Source organism: Eschrichtius robustus, chromosome 19 (genome assembly GCF_028021215.1).
Source record: "Eschrichtius robustus isolate mEscRob2 chromosome 19, mEscRob2.pri, whole genome shotgun sequence".
Classification (NCBI taxonomy): domain Eukaryota; kingdom Metazoa; phylum Chordata; class Mammalia; order Artiodactyla; family Eschrichtiidae; genus Eschrichtius; species Eschrichtius robustus.
The window spans coordinates 18,542,447-18,562,138 of NC_090842.1; the positions used below are offsets into that span (position 1 = coordinate 18,542,447).

At 44.6% G+C, this 19,692-nt stretch overlaps 1 protein-coding gene across 3 annotated transcripts in view; it reads right to left on the reverse strand.

Moving 5' to 3' along the window:
- Positions 1–19,692, reverse strand: part of CDH1 (cadherin 1) — a 75,676-nt gene that overhangs the window by 23,234 nt on the left and 32,750 nt on the right. For 2 of the 3 annotated variants that reach the window (XM_068528229.1, XM_068528228.1), the window contains exons 3-5: positions 4,397–4,620; positions 283–426; positions 2–157 (exon numbers count right to left, since the gene is read on the reverse strand). In XM_068528229.1, the coding sequence (XP_068384330.1) occupies positions 2–157; positions 283–426; positions 4,397–4,620 (524 nt within the window). The remainder of the gene's footprint in view (position 1; positions 158–282; positions 427–4,396; positions 4,621–19,692) is intronic. The other variant, XM_068528230.1, reaches the window with a different exon arrangement.

Sequence of the window (19,692 nt, forward strand, 5' to 3'; positions counted from 1 at the left end):
CAATGTACTTGGCAATGTCTTCTCTATCCAGAGGTTCCGTCACCTTTAGCCATCCTGTTTCTCTTTCAATAATAAACACATGAAGAGGGGGTGTGTCGGCTCCTTGGCCAGTGATGCTGTAGAAAACTTTGGTTTCTTTGTCCCTGTTAGATTTGATCTGAAGACAAAACAGAAAGAAATGAATTAGCAAGGAAGGATTCTGACATTGGCTCTTTTCCCTTTCTCTCCTTGGTCCTTCTCTGCCAAATTCCTCCCAGAGAAATAGAGAACTTCCTTCTGTACCTGAACCAGAGCCTTAGGAAATGGGCCTTTCTCATTTTCTGGGCAGCTGATAGGAGGAATAACCCAGTCTCTCTTCTGTCTCCTGAGACCATGGTGGGAGCTGGGAAATGTGAGCACTTCTGTCTGGGTTCCAGAGGGAGAGTGCTAAAAGGAAAGAAGATGAGGAACAAAATGAGATAATTCAGGAAAGACGATACGGGCCGAACAACCTAGGCAGTCAGCATCTCCAGCCTTCTGAGGGCAGGTCATGGTTTTCGTTTAACAACAAAATAAAACAGCCAAAACAAAACCCAACAGACCCCTTTACCATATCAGAAAGACGGTTTCCTCTTTTGATCCTTCCTAGTGTGCAGAGTTCAGTAATCATTATGCACACACGATGACAGGTTTGAGGGTTTGACATTATTTAAGAGTTATTTCAAGCTTATATCTCACATCTGTCATTTTTTAAAATATTTATTTAATTTTATTTATTTATTTATTTGGTTGCACCGGGTCTTAGTCACTGCAGGTGGGCTCCTTAGTTGCGGCTTGTCAGCTCCTTAGCTGAGGCTCGCCAGCTCCTTAGTTGTGGCATGCGAACTCTTAGTTGCAGCATGCATGTGGGATCTAGTTCCCTGACCAGGGATCGGACACAGGCCCCCTGCATTGGGAGCATGGAGTCTTATCCACTGTGCCACCAGGGAAGTCCCACACCTGTCATTTTTAATAGGACATTATGCTCCAGTGATTTACTATCAGAGCTTATTCAAAAATTAGATATTCAGGTGTTTTTAATATTCTTTTCTTTTATATTTTTCCTAGTGATATAGGTCTCCAAAGTAGAGTTAGCCTAAGTGGGTAAGTTTTGGGGACTTGCTACTTTGTGATCAATACTAATCCCTTAATCTCACTGTGTTAGTATATCCGTATGGTTTCCATTTGTTCTAACAGAAGTTGTTTGGATGGGAACCAAAAGTGCCCTTTGAGACTCGTATTGAACAGTTTTCATGTGCGATAACTTTATGCATACACAGGGAAATAAGATAGCTGAAGATGGAAGGAAAGATCTTCCAAATTGTTTAAGTGTTTTAAAGTGATTGGTAGTAACACAGTAAAGGTTCCAGGACAATTCCATCTTCCATCCTCCACAGAGTCACCCATCACTGCCTGTCAAGTGAGAGTCAAGCCTTGCTTCCTGGGTTTTAAAATGTGACTCAAAATGCACAACACAGACATGAAATATGACCAGATATCATCACAAAATCCTTCCCAATCCTGCATTCCTGTGTACTAGTCACTCACACACCCCTTAAAACACACCCTCTGCATTAACCTCCTAGAGAAGCAGTCCTGCCCTGGCCAAGGACAGGCTCTGGAGCCAGGCTGCCTAGCTTTGTATCCTCACTGTGACACCTCACCTTCCTGGGCTGATTATTTAACTTCTCTGTCCCACACTTTCCTCATGTCTAAAATGAGGATTATATTAGTATCTGCCTCATAGGGTCCTTGGAAGGATAAAATGTGATACTAGTATTGCAGTAAAGCACTTAGAATAGTGCCTGAAACATAGTAAGTGCTCAATAAATGCTAATGATGAAGATGATAGTTGGATTGGTTGTAAAACACTGAGTTATGGTTTTAATGAAGTGGAATTTGGGATTTGACCTGAGCACAGGAATAAATACTAAACTGATTCTCAACATGGTATCCTAAGCCTAAAAATGACCATCTTGCACAGCCATGGTAAAAAAAACAGGCCTTGATGAATGAATGTAAATTCATTTGCCATACTGAAGAGGAAGGCAAAGAGCACACCTTGCTGACATCAGGACTATGGAATCTTTTCAGAGAATGATAATAAACAATGATGAACATTGTGCTGGCAAAACATAACATTAACATCTTCATGTGTGAAATTATTATTATTTTTAAATAAAGATATTTATCTATCTATCTATCTATCTATTTATTTATTTGGCTGTGCCGTATGGCTTGTGGGATCTCAGTTCCCTGACCAGGGATTGAACCTGGGACCACGGCAGTGAAAGCCCGGAATCCTAACCACTAGGCCACCAGGGAATTCCCTACATGTGTGAAATTAAAGGGAATCGTGCCTAAACATACTGAACATGGGATCCATCCCTCAGAAAAAAAGGATACCAGACCAAGAAAACCCATCCAGCCAAAGAGACAAAACTGGAAAGTTAGATCTACTTATATTTTTCCCCCAGCTTTCTTAAGGTATAACTGACAAAATAAAAATTGTTTGTATTTAAGGTGTACAATGTGATGTTTTGATATATATAGGATCTATTCTTATATGAATTAAAAGAGAGGTAAGATTATGACCCTTTCCAGTGTAGGGCCACCTGGCACCACAAGGGTCCCTTGAACTAGGGGCAAACCAAAGTCAACCTCAAACCAGCTGTGGTAGAGTTGCCACTTACCGCTCAATATCCATTCTTTCTTATTTAAAAACAAAATCTCTCTTTCTCTCCATCTCTCTGTCTCTCTCCCCATATATATATAAATTTCGTGTCCAACAATGTACCTAAGTAAAACTACATTTCCTATACTACACTTGTAGCTAGGTGTGACCATGAAGCCAAGTTCCAACTAATGAGATGTAAGCAGAAATATTGCTTCAAAATTCCACAAAGCCTTCTTTAAAAGGTAGACAACTAAGTGATACATTTTTGGGCTTCCTCCCTTCCAACTTCCTACCATCCAGAGGAAAGGTATGATAAATGGCGATCCAGCAGCCATCTTGGATCATGAGGTATCGTTGAGGATGGAAGCCGTATGCTGAGGATGATAGAACAGAAAGGAAAGAAAGAACCTAGCCTCCTGATGACTGCAAGAGTCTCTATACTGGCCACAACTTACCACTGAATTGCCTTAACTTGAAAGAGAAATACTCTATTTTACATAAACCACTGTAATTTGTGCTTTTCTATAATATGTATTTAAACATAATCATGAAGGCAGATGGCAAAGGTGAAGAGGAAAAGTTGAAAAACCAACTTTGTTTACATCTGTGGATCATAAGAGGTTTCCACACACAGCTGCCCAGCAAGAACTTACCAGGCTGGACTTACATGAATCATGGAATTAATTGGAGACTTAAGTCAGGAAGCCATGTTAATTTAGTTCCCCACTTTTCTGGTCTGGCCAATTACACCAGGGAGAAAATCTATCAGGACTATTAAATTCCTAGAATCTCAACAGTCTTCAGGGAGAAAGACAAGAGCCAGCCTGAAAGGCCTTGGCATTTACAGTACTTCCACACTCCCAACGTGATAGCGGGATACAACTAGAATGGCCCTCCAGAGAGACGTTTCAGTAGGCAGCACCATGGGAGCAGTTTAGAAACTGGCAAAGGCATTTGGCTTTGGGTAACAATTTCCAGAAACATTCTTGCCAAGAACCTGGGCAGACATGTATCCTTTCATGTGTGGCCAATGCACCCATCTGTCCACTCAGTATTTACTGGGCTCCTGGTACGTGCCAGGCCTAAGGGCCAGGCACTGCAGATACAATGGGGAAGGATCCTGTGGAGATTATAGTCCAATCAGGCGAAAGCTTCCTGCTGATTCTTCCCCTTCTTTGCCAAGGCCCTCTCCACTAGAGACACGAAGAGCAAAATGACCAGAGAACTGACCAGAGAAAATGACCAGAGCAAAATGACCAGAGAACTTTACTACTCGGGTAGTAAATAGAAGGGCTGGTACCCAATCCCAGACAGAATCCATGCCCTTACCTCCTATTCTACACTACCTGCAGAAATTAGGTAGTGTATCTTGCCATCCACCCAACAACAAAAAAAATCCACAGCAAGAACTAGTTCAGTTAGACCAATGGTTCTCAACTAGGGGCTATTTTGCACCCCTTCCACCCACCCCCAGGGGGCATTGGCAGTGTCTGGAGACAATTTTGGTTGTCACAACTGGCAGAGTGCTGCAAGCATCTAGCGGTTAAGACCAGGGATGCTGCTAAACATCATATAGTGCAAAGGACACACCCACGGCAAGAAGTTATCCAGCCCCAAATGTGCATAGTGCCAAGGCAGAGAAACCTGGATTAAGCAGCAAACTAAAATAATAGTGAACTTCCAAGAAACACTCCAACGTACATGATGATGGTGGTGGTGATGGTGGTGCACTACTGCCTTCAGGGTCACTTTGGTGGAGAGCTTCCTGCGGGTGGAGTCCCAGGCGTGAACAAGAAAACTCATCTCTGGATGATGAAGGTGTAAAGGCCGTTTGACTGTAACCACGCCATCTGTGCCCACTTTGAATCGGGTGTCATCAGAAACATAGACTGTCCTTGGTAGACCGGTGCATCCTTCAAAACTCACTGCAGGGCATAAATCACAGTGATTAGGAAACTGAGGAGATTAAAGAGCATTCCTTCTCTAGAAATCGAACTTCATTCACCCACCAAAAGCCTGACTCACACAAAACAGTCACAAGTAAAACAGACCACAGTCAGGTGACAGAACAGCAAAGATATCAAAGTAGTGGATGCCATCATTACGTTCTTCACAATTATAGGGCGACTTAATTGTGGTCTGATTCTTTTCTCATCTACTTGGAGACTGAAAACAGTAAGCTGTCTAGAAAGTAACTTCTCCTTTTCAATAACAAAAAAGGGCCTCTCCTTCAGATGGCTCTTGACGATATGAAAAATAACTGAGATAGAATATCTACTGAGTCCAAAAGTTTGAGACCTAGGTACAGTGAGATGCTGTGGATTAACTACATTTAAATAAACAGTTTCCATTTCAGTAAACAGTGCCAGATAATAAGAGGGAGGCATCACAGCTACATGGTTAAGAGTAAGGACTTAGGCAAATTTTTTAACCTCTCTGAGCCTCAGTTTCTTCATCTTCAAAATGAGGGTAATTATGGTGCTTACCCTCCCGCCCCCAAACATGGTCTTCTTTTCCCTGGCAAGGGTGGGGCTCAAGTCCCAGCTCTGCTTATTAGCTCTGTGACCTTGGGCAAGTCATTGAATCTCTCCGTGCCTCAGTCTACCCATCTGTAGAATGAAGTCATCGATAGCAACTACCTACTAGGCTTGTTTTAAGATACATAGAACATGGGAGTTCCCTGGCAATCCAGTGGTTAGGACTCCACATGCGTGACGTGGCCAAAAAAAAGAAAAAAAAAAAAGATACATAGAACAGTGCCTGGCACATAATAGACACTGTTAAATAAAAATTTTAAAACAAATGTAGCTTAGGTTAATCATTTATTCAATTTTCCACAAAAGACATGGATAACTGTGATATTCATTAAGTACTGATTATATGCTTCTTTTCCGAGGCATCTAGAGGTAATGCCTGCTTGCAATCTGAGGCCCAGTGGAGAAACTCATCACTGTCAGTTAGGAGAGACAGTGAAGATTTCATAGGAAAGTCTTCTACCTGAACGTACAACACAGCAAGACAAATGCAAAAGACAGAAGAGAACTACTTGGGTGGGGGAACTTAGGATCAGTGGCTTAGAGACAAAACTATTTAAAGTTTTATAGTTATTAAAGTATTAAAACTCTAAAAGTATTAATACCCAATGCTGGAGAAGCTGTGGTGAAAAGTGTCTGCACTAAACATCAGAGTCCCAAAAGACTCATTCGTTCAACAAGCTTCCATCAAACTATTTGTCAGAAACTGTGCTGGGCTCTAAGGATGAAAAAAAATTCTGTGAACAAATAGACAAGGCACCTGCTCCCCTTGAGCTTACACTGTTGTGGAAGAGATGGACATGTAACAAAACCAAATCTCAGGTAGTGACAAATGCTAGATATAAAGGAATTAAAGAAGGTGATACAAGAGTGACAGGGGAAGAGGAAGGTGTGGGGAGGGTGTAACTTATACTGGATGGTGAGGGCTGGCCTCTGTGAAGTTGGAGGCGTCTTAGTGGGGACCTGAAGGAGCCAGCCTTGCAGAAACCTGGCTCAAGGGCCTTTCAGGCAGAAGGAACAGTCGATAAAACAGTTCTTTCTGGGAAATTCTCAAGTTGGCCTGTTCTCCTCCCTTTCAAATAATTGCCCCCTCATTCCTCCAGTGGGAGTTCGATTTTGTCCAAGAGATCTTTTATAAAAATTCCTACTTCTGTGCCAATTTTGCACGGCTAGACACCTCTACTTGCATAAGGATCAGGTCTCTGCCAGAAAGCCCTATAGCCAGTTATGATGTCTAGACTGCAGTTTTCATTTCTTCCACTAGGGGCCACCCTTGCAAACTTTTCTGAAACCAACAGCCCCACCCTTGCCAGAGAAAGTTAAGACCATGTTTGGGGGCAGGAGGATATGTACCATGATTAGCCCCAATTTGAAGATGAAGAAACTGAGGCTTGTGGGATCTTAGTTCCCCGACCAGGGATTGAACCTGGGCCCTCAGCAGTGAGAACGCGGAGTCTTAACCACTGGACCACCACGGAATTCCCTGCCATGTCCTTACTGAGTGGCCTTAAGCAAAATGCTTAACATCTCTGGGCCTCAGTTTTCTCTACTGGATCCTGAAGGATTCCACTGAGTGAGCCCACCTCTTCCGGGTTTTGTGAGGATTAACCAAGACAGTGAATGCGAGCACATTTTGAAAGTGAAAGAACAAAGCAAGTGGAAGGGGATGAGGATGATTTCTGTGCATTTGAGTAGACAAGCTAGAGGACAAGCATTTGCTACATGAACAGATGAACCAAAAAATGACAAAAGAAGCAAGAAGAAACACAAAATCCTTAAAGGATGGGCAGATACTACCCTTTAAGTCTAAAATAGGAATTTCTGGGGCTTCCCTGGTGGCGCAGTGGTTGAGAATCCGCCTGCCAACGCAGGGGACACGGGTTCGAGCCCTGGTCCGGGAAGATCCCACATGCCGCGGAGCAACTAAGCCCGTGAGCCTGCGCGTCTGGAGCCTGCGCATCTGGAGCCCGTGCTCCGCAACCGCGATGAAGAGTGGCCCCCGCTCGCCGCAACTGGAGAAAGCCCTCACACAGAAACGAAGACCCAACACAGCCATAAATAAATAAATAAATAAATTTATAAAATAGGAATTTCTTTTCAAACTAGCAAAACAAAATGTTTTTCCAATAACCTTCCCCCAACCCCACCCCAGCAGAAGTAATGGGGGCACCGGACTGTGTTGGGGGCTTGTCATATTAGCAGGTAACAAGAGCTGCCCTCATTTTTCACACTGAATTCCTTTTCCCAGCCAGCCCAAATCTGGGCAGTTGGGACAAGCATGATTGGACTTGCCAAGGGTGGTGGCCTGAAAAAATGAAAATGGTTTTGCAAATAACTTAATGCAAGGCTCTTAACCTGCTCTGGGGCATCTCGTCTGAATGGTGGTTAAGCTCCGCCCTTTGAGAAGTGACAGAAGTAGTGTGCCCACGACAGGCAGGCTCAACCTGAATTTCCAGGTGCTCATTATCTTTCTGTGCAAGCTGAGCCTCTGGGCTGACAAACTAGAAATTATAGGAAAGACCAAGGGGATCTCCAGCTCCGGGAAGGCTCTGGGAAGCTTGCTTCCAACCCTGGCAAGGGCTAGGCAGCATCTCAGGGTACGGTGAACACCAAGGCCAGCATGTAGGAGTAAACAAGAATGGCGAACTGTAGAAACCAGAGGATCAGTACATGGGAATTAGGTATATTTGAACTTTTCTACAATAAAAAGTTAAACAAAAATAAAGCTAGCAAAGGACGAAGTCAGCTTTGTCCTTCTCTAAACTTGTTATTTGGTCACTCGGTTTAGAAACCTAATCCCGAGAGCCAAGAACCCAGTGGCCATCTCTAAATGGGAAGATCTTTTCAACACCATATCATCACTATCGCCATCAAAAACTACACATTCCACTAATAGCTTCAACTACCTTTTATTCACTATTTTCTTAATATTTAAACAAGTGACAACACTATGTGTCAGGCTCTCTTCTAAGCACTTTACAAATATTAACTCGTGTAATCCCAGAACTCTTCGAGGTTGCTACCAGCAGCATCCCCTTTTTAGAGATGGAGAAACTGAGGCAGCTAGTTAAGTGGCAGAGCGAGGACTGGGACCCAGGCAGTCTGAGAGTTCAAGTGCCTGACCATTCTTCCTCGTGCCTGTCTCTACAAGCCAGGCCCTTGCCCTGTGCTCTTTAAGTCCAGTTTTCAGACTGAATCCCCCGCCCGCAGTCACCCTTTGGTATTAGGCATCACCATCCCCATTTTCTTTGCCCTGAATTAAAGGCTGGTGGGAGGAGGGGCCAGGCTGTCGGATCCCAGAGTGAGTGTTCTTCACCACTGTTCCCATATGCAAAATGGGGATGGAATACTTATTATGGAAAAACAAAAATGAAAGAAGACATTCTAGAACAGTAGGAATTCTACCCAGCAGGAGGTTAGCAGTAATTTGAGTGGAGGTGGAGGGAAGATTGAAAAAAGTACGATTGGAGGCAGTTTTTTAAAAGGTGCTTTCCTTAAATGTTTTTGTATTATATGGTGTGTTACAATTACAGTAAATTACTGTTGAAAACGACAAAAGTAAGAGTGACTTAAAAAGTATCTTTAACGCATTGTGACCCTTGTGTGTTGTTATTCATCTTACAAGTGCCCCATTTTCTCGCGAATTCTGGCAGAAGTAGTAGCTTTAATTACTACTTCTTCACTCTGCAAGAGATGACTGAAGTTCAAAGAAAAATTAACCCCAAGTCCACGAAAAGCTTTTTGGTCCTGGGGCAGGCTCTGAGCGCTCAGCAACATTCTTTGCTTGGAATTGCCATTGTGCCACGAACAGTCCTGCGTGAAGGCTCCCGTTTCTTCTCCCACCCCCACCCAGCTGGAATGCGAGTGGGTAGGAACAAGACAGTCTCCTAAGCCTCCATATATTTCAGGGAGATAGAAGGACGGGGCCTGCTATCAAAGCCAGCTAACCATAGTTGAGTTATCTGGTAACGAGTGGGATAACCCAGTCTCTTAGAAGCAACTACTTGAAAGTAGTGTTTCCCCCACACCACACACAAAGGGGTACCTTATGGGTTGTCTCCCACTCCTCAGAAGGCATTTCCCATAGCTAACACCAAAGAACACTGCATTTACCTTCGTTTCAAGGATCATTGGACCTCAGCGTTGGAAGAGGAAATTACACACACAACCTCGAGGGCAAGATCAGAGAGCCTTCTGAGGCTCCTGGAGGTCCCGGGGCCACACTGCCATAGTGTACCCCCAAATCAAGGGCTTTGGTTTCTAACTTAAATACTCAAGATAAAGGACAAGAAGTCTAGGTTGATGGATGAAAGGCACCCTGAGGAGACAGACGTGTGTCATCTAGCTGGGCAGGAGTCCCTTCTCGCCAGTAAGTAGCACTGTTTGTAACTCCAGCCACAAAGCCACAGTTCTCCACGGGTACCATGTCCTAGAAAATTTCTTTCTAGGTTCCATTTTCTTTGATGGCACTGGGCGATTCTAGAATGTCTTCCTTTGGTGGGTGTCCACAAATTTACTAACCATTCCAAGTTTAATGGGCACCCATGCTCAGCAGAACAATACTTTTATGTTTAAAAAACGGGAGGGAAAGGATGATGAGGTCTCCAGTTTGTCCACACTCAGGGGATGTTGAAGAGATTCAGGTTGCACTAGGAAGACTATCTTCTTAGCCCCGATAAGTCTCCAGTTATGTGTGTCCCTTTGCTATTGAGAACTATGGACAGTAACACAACCTAATAGACTGACTAGACACAGCAGCTCTGGGTGGTAGACTCCAGCAGCCCTAGCTTCTAAATGAGGAAGCAGTCTCAGAAGCCTCAGTGAAGAGACTTGGCCAAGCCACACAGCTATGAAGTGGCAGAGCCTGTGGTCTGATGCCCCATCAGGACTTAACCACCAGGCAGCCTGTCTCTTGGTTTGATAAGCCATTTGCGAGACTAGTTGCTAGCTGAATGGCCACAGGGAAGTTAGTTCACACAACAGAATGGGACAGGTGGAGAGTAACCAGAATAAAAATAGCCAAGTTTCCCTGACCCCATCTTCCCCGACACACACTCCCTCCCTCCCTCTCTCTTTGAATGAATGCGGCACCTTGGAAATCCAGTTCCAGGGCCTCAGAAAAACATAAGGACAGTCAGACAGCCAAGCAAAGGAGGAAGTTTTAAACTTTAGATGTAAGAATGTTCCCCCTTAGGCCACCACGTTACATAAGCTGAAATAAGTCAGAGTTCCTCTGATCAGCCAACTTAACACACAGACAGTTTTCTGGGGAAGATGAGCAGCTCAGAATATCACATCGTACAAGCACAACTTGCAGGTGTGTCCACAGAGCCCGTGCATTGTGCTCCCAGGGCGTCCTTGGCTGGGGCACCCGCACCCCGTCAAATTGCCCTTGTAGACCGGCAGCTCCCATGGGATCCCAGGGATGAGAAGTTTACTTTCATGAAGCTTATCGAGTTCTTTCTCCCAGCCTCCCAGCATGTCCTTGCCCAGAACAAATTATAAGTGGGCTCCATCTTCATTTAACTCACACCCTAAAAACAGATGTCAACAACGGGCGCTGCCTGGGTGGGACGCAAGGACCAAAGTCTCCTCCACTTCTGTTTCCATCAAAACAGACTGGGGTGGGGCTTCCCTGGTGGCGCAGTGGTTAAGAATCTGCCTGCCAATGCAGGGGACAAGGGTTCAAGCCCTGTTCCGGGAAGATCCCACATGCCGCGGAGCAACTAAGCCCGTACGCCACAACTACTGAGCCTGTGCTCTAGAGCCCAAGCGCCACAACTACTGAGCCCACGCACCCCATCTACTGAAGCTCCCGTGCTCTAGAGCCCGCGCTTCGCAACAAGAGAAGCCACCACAATGAGCAGCCCAAGCACCGCAACGAAGAGTAGCCCCCCCTCACCGCAACTAGAGAAAGCCCGTGTGCAGCAACGAAGACCCAACGCCCAAAAATAATAAATAAATAAAAATAACTAAATTAAAAAACACTGGGGTGGAGAGGGGGGCATCAGTGCGCAGAGAAAACAGTGAGGTTGCAGATGAAGGACATATTAGCCCAGGCCCCTGCAAGGGGGAGCCCACAGGATAAAGCGGTGATCCGTCACCCTGGATTTTTCCCCCTTTGTCTTAAGGTTACTCATACCGCCTGGGTCACTCCAGCAGCGCATGTTTGCTCCCAGATCGTGTTTCTGCTTGGGCTAGCACTGTTTTAGTTCTCGGACAGCAAACACCATAGATGTTGATCGTAATCAGCCCGATGAAAAATGTCATAAATGGCACTTCCACAGTTGGTTAAAAGCCAGTGCAAATACTTTTATGGTTTTACATCTGTGTGAACGGGGTCAAACTGAGTTAAGGTCACATCCCAGCTTCGCTTCTTAGGTGCCACTGTAGGCAAGTTACTTTGACTTCCCTTGAGCATGATTTTCTCCATTCTGTAAAAGGAGACATCCTCATTTCCTTCAAGGGACTGATTCAAGGATTCTTTCTTCAACAAATATTTACAGAGCCCTTACTCATTGCCAAGCATCATTCTAAGGCCTGGGAAATACAGCAGTGAACAAAGCACAGTTCTGCCCTCGTGGGGCTTACATTCCAATGGGGAAGAGATAATTAACAAATTAATTATTAAGTGTCAGGGACTTCCCTGGTGGTCCAGTGGTTAAGACTCCACACTTCTAGTGCAAGGGGTGCGGGTTCGATTCCTGGTTGGGGAAGTAAGATCCCACATGCCGTGTGGCACGGCCAAAAAAAAAAAAAAAAAAATTATTAAGTGTCAGTAATGAAAAGTGTTAACAGAGAAAAATAAGCAGGTAAGGGGGTTCCAAGGCTCTGTGCAGCAGCAGGGCTAGAGGGGGCAATTTAATAAAGGGCATTTAGGGAAGGCCTCAAAAAGAGGCATTTGAAGAGACGGTCCCAGCTTCTGGCTGCGTGCCAGAGCCAGGGACTGAGCCACACGGCAGCGTGGAGCAGAGTGCCGTGGCCTGCTCGGCACTGCACGCCCCCTCGTGCTGGGCCCCATTCTGGTGCTGAAGACCCAGGCGTGAACACAACAGGTAGTGATCCCTGCCCTCCTGGGGCTCACATTCTAGTGGAATGAGAGTAACACTAGCATGTGGGTCCCACTCAGGCCTGGGAGTGGCGTTGGCTCCCGTCCTTTCAGTCTAGAAGGGCCACAGGGCCTCCCCAGTCCCCTTCCCCTCCTTGAGATAAAGGCCAGAAAAGAGTTCAGTTTTAAATCCTTTGCCTCTCCAGGCCTCTCCTGGACGGTTCAGAAATGAGCCCATTGATAAAACCTCACTCTGCTTAATCTCAATATTCCTGCCTCGGTGGGGCTCTAGTGGCTCCGCTGGAGAAGCAAGGGCGGCTCCTCTGCTCAAGTCCGAGACCGAAGGCTTGGCTTCAGTCTTCCAGGGTGGACGCTAACTGCCAAGGAACCTCAACTCCATTCACTTAAAAAAGGGAGGCAGGGGAAGCAAGTGAATACCACCACCTGCCTGCTGCAGAGGCGGACAGGGACCTCTTTCGGGGAGCGAGCGAAACTGGTTTGGTTTCATCAAAAAGAACAAGAAGCCCTCTGGCTTACACACTAAATTGGAGGAGTTTTATTATCCTGGCGCTGCGTGTTAAATACACAAACACCCCACCCACCTGAATAGAGGTGATAATTGATCATTCCCACTGGCTGCAACCCAGCAAACATTCCTGTGGCCAGGTTGGGCAACTCCAGGAACTGTTTGCTTATTGATTAGAAAGAAAAGCCTCCCTTCCACACCACAGATACTGCCCACTTTTCCTTTCTGGTGGGTTCCCCAAGGCCAGGGAGGGCCCTCTCCCTCCCCCTCCTGCTGACAGGCCTGGGCTGGGGAACTGGGTCCTAGGCCCCAGTGCACCGGAAAGGGCTCTCCAGGTTTCGGTTGCCCACTTGTGAAATAAAGCACTTTGACCACAATACCTCTAACCTCATCTCTATCCAGGGTCTAGTGTAATGTGCCCTACGCAAGAGACTCTCCTGGGGAGCTTTTTAAAAATACCCAGGCCTGGGCCATGCCCCAGGCTAACTGTTCTCCAAGGCTGGTAAAGCCCCAGCATGGGTATGTTTTAAACCTTCCCCCAGGCGCTTGGAACACCCAGTGGGTGGAGAATGATCCTACAGAGGCTTCCCTAGGAGAGGCAAGAGGCAAAATAACTTATCATAACAACCAATGAGGGAAGTGTCACTCTCTCGGGGGTTTATCAGTAAAGTCTCAGAGATGTTAAGTGACTCTCCCAAGGTCACACAGCAATGAGTGGCAGAGCTGGGATTCAAATGCAGATCTGGCTGGTCCGGAAGACCCACAGTCAGAACCGCTGCATTGTCCTGATTCTCCTCGGCCTGGTCTGGTCTTCTGGGTTCCAAGGCCTCTTTCTTTCCCCACCTCTGTCTCTCTTACAGTAGGATGCAAGCACACTCAGTGATTTCCCTTCCCTTTACTCTGGGCTGTTGGATGCGAACGTGATAGGAAAAAACACACTCCTCACGTTCCTTAGTCACTTCTTATCAGGGTGGTTTTGTTACCCACATCTTTCTTTCCCCCAGATCTCAGTCTTTTGTTTTGAATTTCAAAAGCAGTACCTTGCATATATTAGAGGGAAAAAAGTGACAAAACACAGATGACATAGCAGCATTATTCATTACAGCCAAAGACTGGAAACGAACCAAATGTCCAACTGAAGAACAAACAAAATGTGGTATATCCATAGAACAGAATATTACTCTGCAATAAGAAGAAATTAATTACTGCTACAAGCTGCACCATGGATGAACGTTGAAAACATTACGCTAAGAGAAAGAAGCCAGTCACAAAAGACCACGTACTGTACGGTTCAATTTATATGAAATATCCAGAATAGACAAATCTATGACTGAAAAATAGATTCGTGGTTGCCTAGGGCTGGGGGGTGGAGAGGGGGAGAGCCAGGGGGTGGCAGGTAAGGGCAAGGGATCTCTTTCTGGGATTATTAAAATGTTCTAAAATTGTTTGTGGTAGCACAACTCTGTGAATATATTGAAAAGCCATTGAATCCTACACTTATTTTATTATTTATTTATTTATTTTTTAATGAGGATGCAGCCCGGCAAAAAGTGGCACCAAGGAGCATTCTGTTTTTTTCCTTTTTTCTTTTTTTTGGCAACTCATTTTATTTATTTTTATTTTTTTATACAGCAGCTTCTTAGTTATCTATTTCATACATATTAGTGTATATATGTCAATTCCAATCTCCCAATTCATCACACCACCACCACCCCACACCGCCTTCCCCCCTTGGTGTCCATACATTTGTTCTCTGCATCTGTGTCTCTATTTCTGCCTTGCAAACTGGTTCATCTGTACCATTTTTCTAGATTCCACATATATGCGTTAATATATGGTATTTGTTTTTTCTCTTTCTGACTTACTTCACTCTGTATGACAGTCTCTAGATCCATCCACGTCTCTACAAATGACCCAGTTTCATTCCTTTTTATGGCTGAATAATATTCCATTGTATATATGTACCACACCTTCTTTATCCATTCATGGGCAATTAGGTTGCTTCCATGACCCAGCTATTGTACATAGTGCTGCAGTTAACACTGGGGTGCACATGTCTTCTTGAATTATGGTTTTCTCTGGGTATATGCCCAGTAGTGGGATTGCTGGGTCATATGGTAACTCTATTTTTAGTTTTTTAAGGAACCTCCATACTGTTTTATCAATTTACATTCCCACCAACAGTGCAAGAGGGTTCCCTTTTCTCCACACCCTCTCCAGCATTTGTTTCTTGTAGGTTTTCTGATGATGCCCATTCTAACTGGTGTGAGGTGATACCTCATTGTAGTTTTGATTTGCATTTCTCTAATAATTAGTGATGCTGAGCAGCTTTTCATGTGCCTCTTGGCCATCTGTATGTCTTCTTTGGAGAAATGTCTGTTTAGGTCTTCTGCCCATTTTTTGATTGGGTTGTTTTTTTAACACTGAGCTGCATGAGCTGTTTATATATTTTGGAGATTAATCCTTTGTCTGTTGATTCGTTTGCAAATGTTTTCTCCCATTCTCAGGGTTGTCTTTTCGTCTTGTTTATAGTTTCCTTTGCTGTGCAAAAGCTTTGAAGTTTCATTAGGTCCCATTTGTTTATTTTTGTTTTTATTTCCATCACTCTAGGAGGTGGGTCAAAAAAGATCTTGCTGCGATTTATGTCAAAGAGTGTTCTTCCTATGTTTTCCTCTAGGAGTTTTATAGTGTCCGGTCTTACATTTAGGTCTTGAATACACTTTGAGTTTATTTTTGTGTATGGTGTTAGGGAGTGTTTTAATTTCATTCTTTTCCATGTAGCTGTCCAGTTTTCCCAGCACCACTTATTGAAGAGAATGTCTTTTCTCCATTGTATATCCTTGCCTCCTTTGTCATAGATTAGTTGACCATAGGTGCATGGGTTTATCTCTGGGCTTTCTATCCTGTTCCATTGGTCTATATTTCTGTTTTTGTGCCAGTACCATATTGTCTTGATTACTGCAGCTTTGTAGTATAGTCTGAAGTCAGGGAGTCTGATTCCTCCAGCTCTGTTTTTTTCCCCTCAAGATTGCTTTGGCTGAATCCTACACTTTAAATGGGTATAATGTATGATGTGTGAATTATATGTCAAAACTATTACCAAAAAATTAAAAAGGGAGAAATAAAAAAAGAAGAAGAAGAGCCAAAAGCACAAAGCACTCGTGGTCCCAACCACGCAGAGAAGCCACTGTCAATGCTTCAGATCCTGGTCCACCCCTTTCCTGATTCGCTTACTTCCCCTGATCTGCATCCCATGATATCCTCTGCTTTTCTAAAATTGGGGTATGAACACTACTATATTTTTAAAGATCTTCTTTCCCAATTTTCTTCTTTCTCCCCATTTTCCCATCAAAAAAAAATCCAACTATATAGTTATTAGGATAGATAAAATATGGTATAGCTGCTCAGGAATAAAAGGGAACAAAAGGGACTTCCCTGGTGGCGCAGTGGTTAAGAATCTGCCTGCCAATGCAGGGGACACGGATTTGAGCCCTGGTCCGGGAAGATCCCACATGCTGCAGAGCAACTGAGCCCGTGCGCCACAACCCCTGAAGCCCGCATGCCTAGAGCCCGTGCTCCACAACAAGAGAAGCCACCGCAATGAGAAGCCCATGGACGGCAATGAAGAGTAGCCCCGGCTCTCAGCAACTAGAGAAAGCCCGTGCAGCAACAAAGCAACAAGACCCAGCACAGCCAAAAATAAATAAATAAATAAACAAATAAAATTAAAAAAAAAAAAAGGGAACAAAATACAATAGCATAGATAAACTTAAAGGCATTATGCTAAGTTAAAGAAAATGACAAAAGACTGCAGAAGACTATCAGCCCTGGAGATAGGATTCAGTTAGTCTGGGGCAGGGCCCAGGCCTGGGTATTTTTAAAAAGCACACAAAAGACATATTCCATTTATATGAAAATTCTAGAAAACTAGAGACAGTAAGCAGATCAGCGGTTGCCTGGAGCTGGGGTGGGTGTGGGCTTGATTGCCAACAGGCACAAGGGAACTTGGGAGGTGATAAAAGTATTCTAAAACTGGGTTGTGGCAACGGCCCCACAGCCGTTGTACATTTATAAAAATCATCTGCCTGTATGCTTGCAATGGGTAAACTGTATGGTACGTAAATTATATCTCAATGAATCTGTAAAAAATAAAGTAGTTGCTAGGATTTCCTTTGAGGACTCCATGAGTCTAAGGCCCAGGGTTCAAAAAAGACTCAATCCATTCACCTAATAACGCAAGGTCAGAGCTATGAAAAAGTGGAGAGGGAAAAAGACAGGCCATAAATAATTCTTAATTAACAATAATTAGAAGAGTAAATATTCAATCTAATGATAGTCATTATGTGCGGGCATTGTGCTGAGCACCTCACAAACTCCTAAATTGCTATGAAGCCGGTGGGGTTTTTTTAATCCCCTTGATCCTGATGAGCCCCTGAGGCCCAGAAAGGCTTGAGTCACTTGCTCAAGGTCAGAGAGCCAGTCTCTGAAGTTAGAGTCACACAGCCAGGACCAGCCAAGGCTGGTTGATCCACTAGGCTAAAACTGTTCTGCCTTGCTGACCTAAATGGGAAGGAAATCTAAAAAAGAAGGGATGTACATATACGTGTAACTGATTCACTTTGCTGTACAGCAGAAACTAACACAACATCGTAAAGCAACTATACTCTAATAAAAATTAATTTTAAAATAGATAAATGATTAAAATAAATAAATAAAAATAAATAAAACTGTTCTGGCTTGAGGAAGGAGAGAGGTTCCAGGGGAAGTTGAGAGCAAGGTGAGATGGGCGCAAACCCACGCTGGGCACAAAGGTAGGTTGCTGAAACCAGAGAGTGACTCTCTGTACAAGAATATAACCCAAAGAGAAACATGCACCAATCTGGGCGCAGTATTTCCCGAGCGCTAGCTGACATGGAAACGTGCTGACACCGGCTGTGGAAACACGGGAAGCCGGCGTGGAGCTTGGAATTTTGAATCATTCAGTAACTCATGAACAAGGTCTGGAAACCTCTTCTCCAACACAAAGAACGAATATGAGGCTTGCACCATTTGCAACTGTGGGCTGTGCTGGAAAAGCCTGGGCCCTCTGCCTCTGACATTCGGAACACAACCCCTCAAACGGCCCCAAAGAACAGCTGGACGCCAAGGCTGCACAAGTTAGGCATTTCCCACAGAGTCTCCAGGTCACATGCATTTGCAGATGACTCCAAAACAAGTGCTCGCTTGTCCGAGAGCGCTTACAAGAGGAGGCTTTCTCTTTTTCGATGGAGGCATCATTTTGCATCATCAAGAACAAATAAGCATTGATGGGAAAGGCAGTTGCTTCCAAGAGTGTTTGCTAAATCTGCTCAACTGGCTCTAAAGGTAAACGCTCAGCGTCCCACGCCCACCACCGTGCGCAGGCTCCTGGGAAAGAAATCCCACAACCAATCCGGCATCCCTCCGAGTCCCAGGAAAAAGCAGAAACTTCTCAGACTGGCATGCTCACACCAAGAATTCCAAGTAGGCAAGACAAAGAAAGAAGAAAAGAAAATTACATGAAGACCACCAGCCCACGGGTCCCAGGTGCAAGCAGGTGCTGCACAGAACCAGAGTCACGGGGTAACTCTCGTAAGACTCTGGGGTACACTTGCTGCCACAAGGACCTGTGGCACCTGTCCCAGCAGTGGTTCTCAAACTTTATTTTTCTGGTTGCAATTCTTACAAGACTCTGTGGTTTCCCTACCTGGCTTCATCCCATTTTCCAATCAAAAATTGGAAACTTGCACACATGCAAAATGACATATGTACAAGGTTATTCACTAAGGCATTGTTTGTAGTAGCAAAACATGGGAGGGAGACAACCCAAGCATCCATCAAGAGAGGATTAGTTAAATAAACTATAGAATTCCCTTACAATGAAATACTATGTGGCTGTAAAACAAATGAGAAGGCTCTTGATGCACTGCTGTGAATGAACTTTAAGACATTAAAGTGACAAAAGCAAGTTGCAAAGTAGTGCAGGGGGATAAGAACACATGTTCACCTTTGCTTGTATTTGCATAAAGAAACTTTGGAAGAAACCAATAACTGAGATTACAGCTCTGGGGGAGGTGCTGCTGTTGGACCAAAAGAGGACGGGGGGGAAGAGTAGAACTTTTCATTGTATGATTTTTTATATTGGTTGATTTTCCAGCCATGAACATATTATCCATTCAAAAAGTTAAAAAAACAAACAAAAAAACCTCAGAGGGACCAATTGCTTACTGTTCACTCTGTAGGAAAACATAAATTTCTGCAAATGCTCAGAGGACTTGTCCCCAAGGGACCGCGACCCCCATGAGAATCCTAGCAACCCAAATGCATAGGGAGGGGGCCATGTGAGTGGTGGGAAAGAGGGGGGATGACCCACATGTGACTGGAGAAGGAAGAGGTGCTGGGGGGGAAACTCTGGTCAGCTGGTCTAGGAAGAAGAACCAAGTCAGGTGACAGATTCTCTCCGGGGTTTGTCAGGAAGACGAGGGCTCAGGCAAGTCCCTTTCATTCATTCTGGGTTAGTTTTCTCATCCATGACGCAGAGGTTGAACTGTAAGATGTGGGGCTCAAAGGCCTTCTTGAACAGCGTGGCTAGTAGAACCCGTATGACTTTTTTTTGGAGGGCATCCTGACCATGTGTATAGATTTCACCTGCTTACATTCTCTCATCCAGCAAAGCCCACCTCCAGGACCTCAGCCCACAGATGAACTCACACCTGTGTACGAGGACAGATGTACAAGGAGCCTCACTACAGTGGCAAAAGAGAGAAACAGCATCAACAGAGGCCTGGTGAAATAAACAATGGGCATCCACTCAATAGAAAACAGTGCAGAAATTTAAAAGAACGATGTAGCCACCAAAAAGAATCGAGTA